This window comes from Rhagoletis pomonella, unplaced genomic scaffold (genome assembly GCF_013731165.1).
Source record: "Rhagoletis pomonella isolate Grant_MI unplaced genomic scaffold, Rhpom_1.0 Rhpom_scaffold_14329, whole genome shotgun sequence".
Lineage (NCBI taxonomy): Eukaryota > Metazoa > Arthropoda > Insecta > Diptera > Tephritidae > Rhagoletis > Rhagoletis pomonella.
Window position 1 is genome coordinate 1 of NW_023472853.1, and position 1,342 is coordinate 1,342.

Here is a 1,342-nt window from a genome sequence, read left to right on the forward strand (position 1 = left end):
GTTTTGTATATGCCCTTGCATGTGTATTTGTGGTTTTTGGTAGAAAATGTAGTGAAATTTCTTACAGCAATACAATATAAAAGTTTACTTCATTACCTACCAAAAACCACAAATACAGAATTCAAGAGCATATCAACTGCTAAGTGGAAGATCGACCTATCTCGGCAGCCAGCTCGAAAACATCCTATCTCAAAAAACTTTTCAATTCGTTTTTTAGAATTCGTTTCAAAAACGTCCTATCTCAGCACATTTTCAATACATTTTGAAGTGAGATAGGGCCTTTTTGAACCGAACTCGGAAGCGTTTTTTAATAAAATTCTGAAATAGGGCGTTCTTGAAAAGTTTTTTGAGATAGGGCATTTTCGAACTGGCTGCCGAGGTCGATCTTCCACTCCGCGGTCGATATACAAAAAATCCCGAATAGCCGTATTTAAATAACGTTTTTGAAATTTAGATTGGAAAGTTATTAAATTTTTATGTTACATTTTTTTAGAGATTAATAATAAGACAATTAAATTAATTATTGTTAGATTTGTTATTATGTTTAATTTTTTTTTTTATTACAATTTGTTTGTACCTATTGTGGCTTAGGAACACGTGCTTTCTGATTTCCGCAATGAGGTCAATTTTGGGCATACTCACAAACGCATCTGTTGGAAAAATATAAATGCATTACTTCCTGAAATAAGTCAAATAAACAATTAAAACATATTTACCGAAAACTAATTCTATTGTTTTTAGCCCCAGAAGTGGAGCTTTGTTGGCTTTGCCCTCATAATTGTATGAAATGAGTAGAGTGTCGGCAAAAATGCTTCTCAACACGTGTTTCACACAACCCTTAGCACCCTTCAATTTTAAAATTATGTTCAGCTGGAAAAGATTATAAAATTTATAAATACTAGATATGTACATAAATGCAATTATAAATATAAATGTAAATAATAAAATATAATATATGACTACATAAACGAAATATAAATTAACACCAATCGAAAGATCTTATTTAAAATAGTAAAACTGCATCTTTAACTAAAAAATCGTCAAAATCTTTCACAGACAAGCAAAATATCATATGTTTACAGAGCGGTAAGTCACAGCAAAAACTGTTATTTAAAAGAAAATATTTAGTTGTTGAAAACAAATTTTTCAAAAGTTTGTGAACAGCGAAAAAGTAATTATATAATAAGAGCGTTCCAGATCGTCTACGATTTGCAGGATTTAGTCCAAAGTTGTTCCCATACGCCACGTTCACATAAGGTTTATCAAAGGCAGAAACAGCTGTTCCTGTAAAACCTGCAAATCCTAGAGTACGGGAACAAGCTAAATATGTATTCTGTTTTTT

General features: G+C 31.1%; 1 protein-coding gene across 3 annotated transcripts in view; it reads right to left on the bottom strand.

The window, feature by feature from the left end:
- Window positions 1-385: 385 nt before the first annotated feature.
- Window positions 386-1,342, bottom strand: part of LOC118757100 — a 3,423-nt gene continuing 2,466 nt past the window's right edge. For 2 of the 3 annotated variants that reach the window (XM_036491835.1, XM_036491834.1), the window contains 2 exons: window positions 717-870; window positions 386-650 (listed from right to left, as the gene is read on the bottom strand). In XM_036491835.1, coding sequence (XP_036347728.1) covers window positions 517-650; window positions 717-870 — 288 coding nt within the window. In that variant the 3' untranslated portion in view covers window positions 386-516. The remainder of the gene's footprint in view (window positions 651-716; window positions 871-1,342) is intronic. The other variant, XM_036491836.1, reaches the window with a different exon arrangement.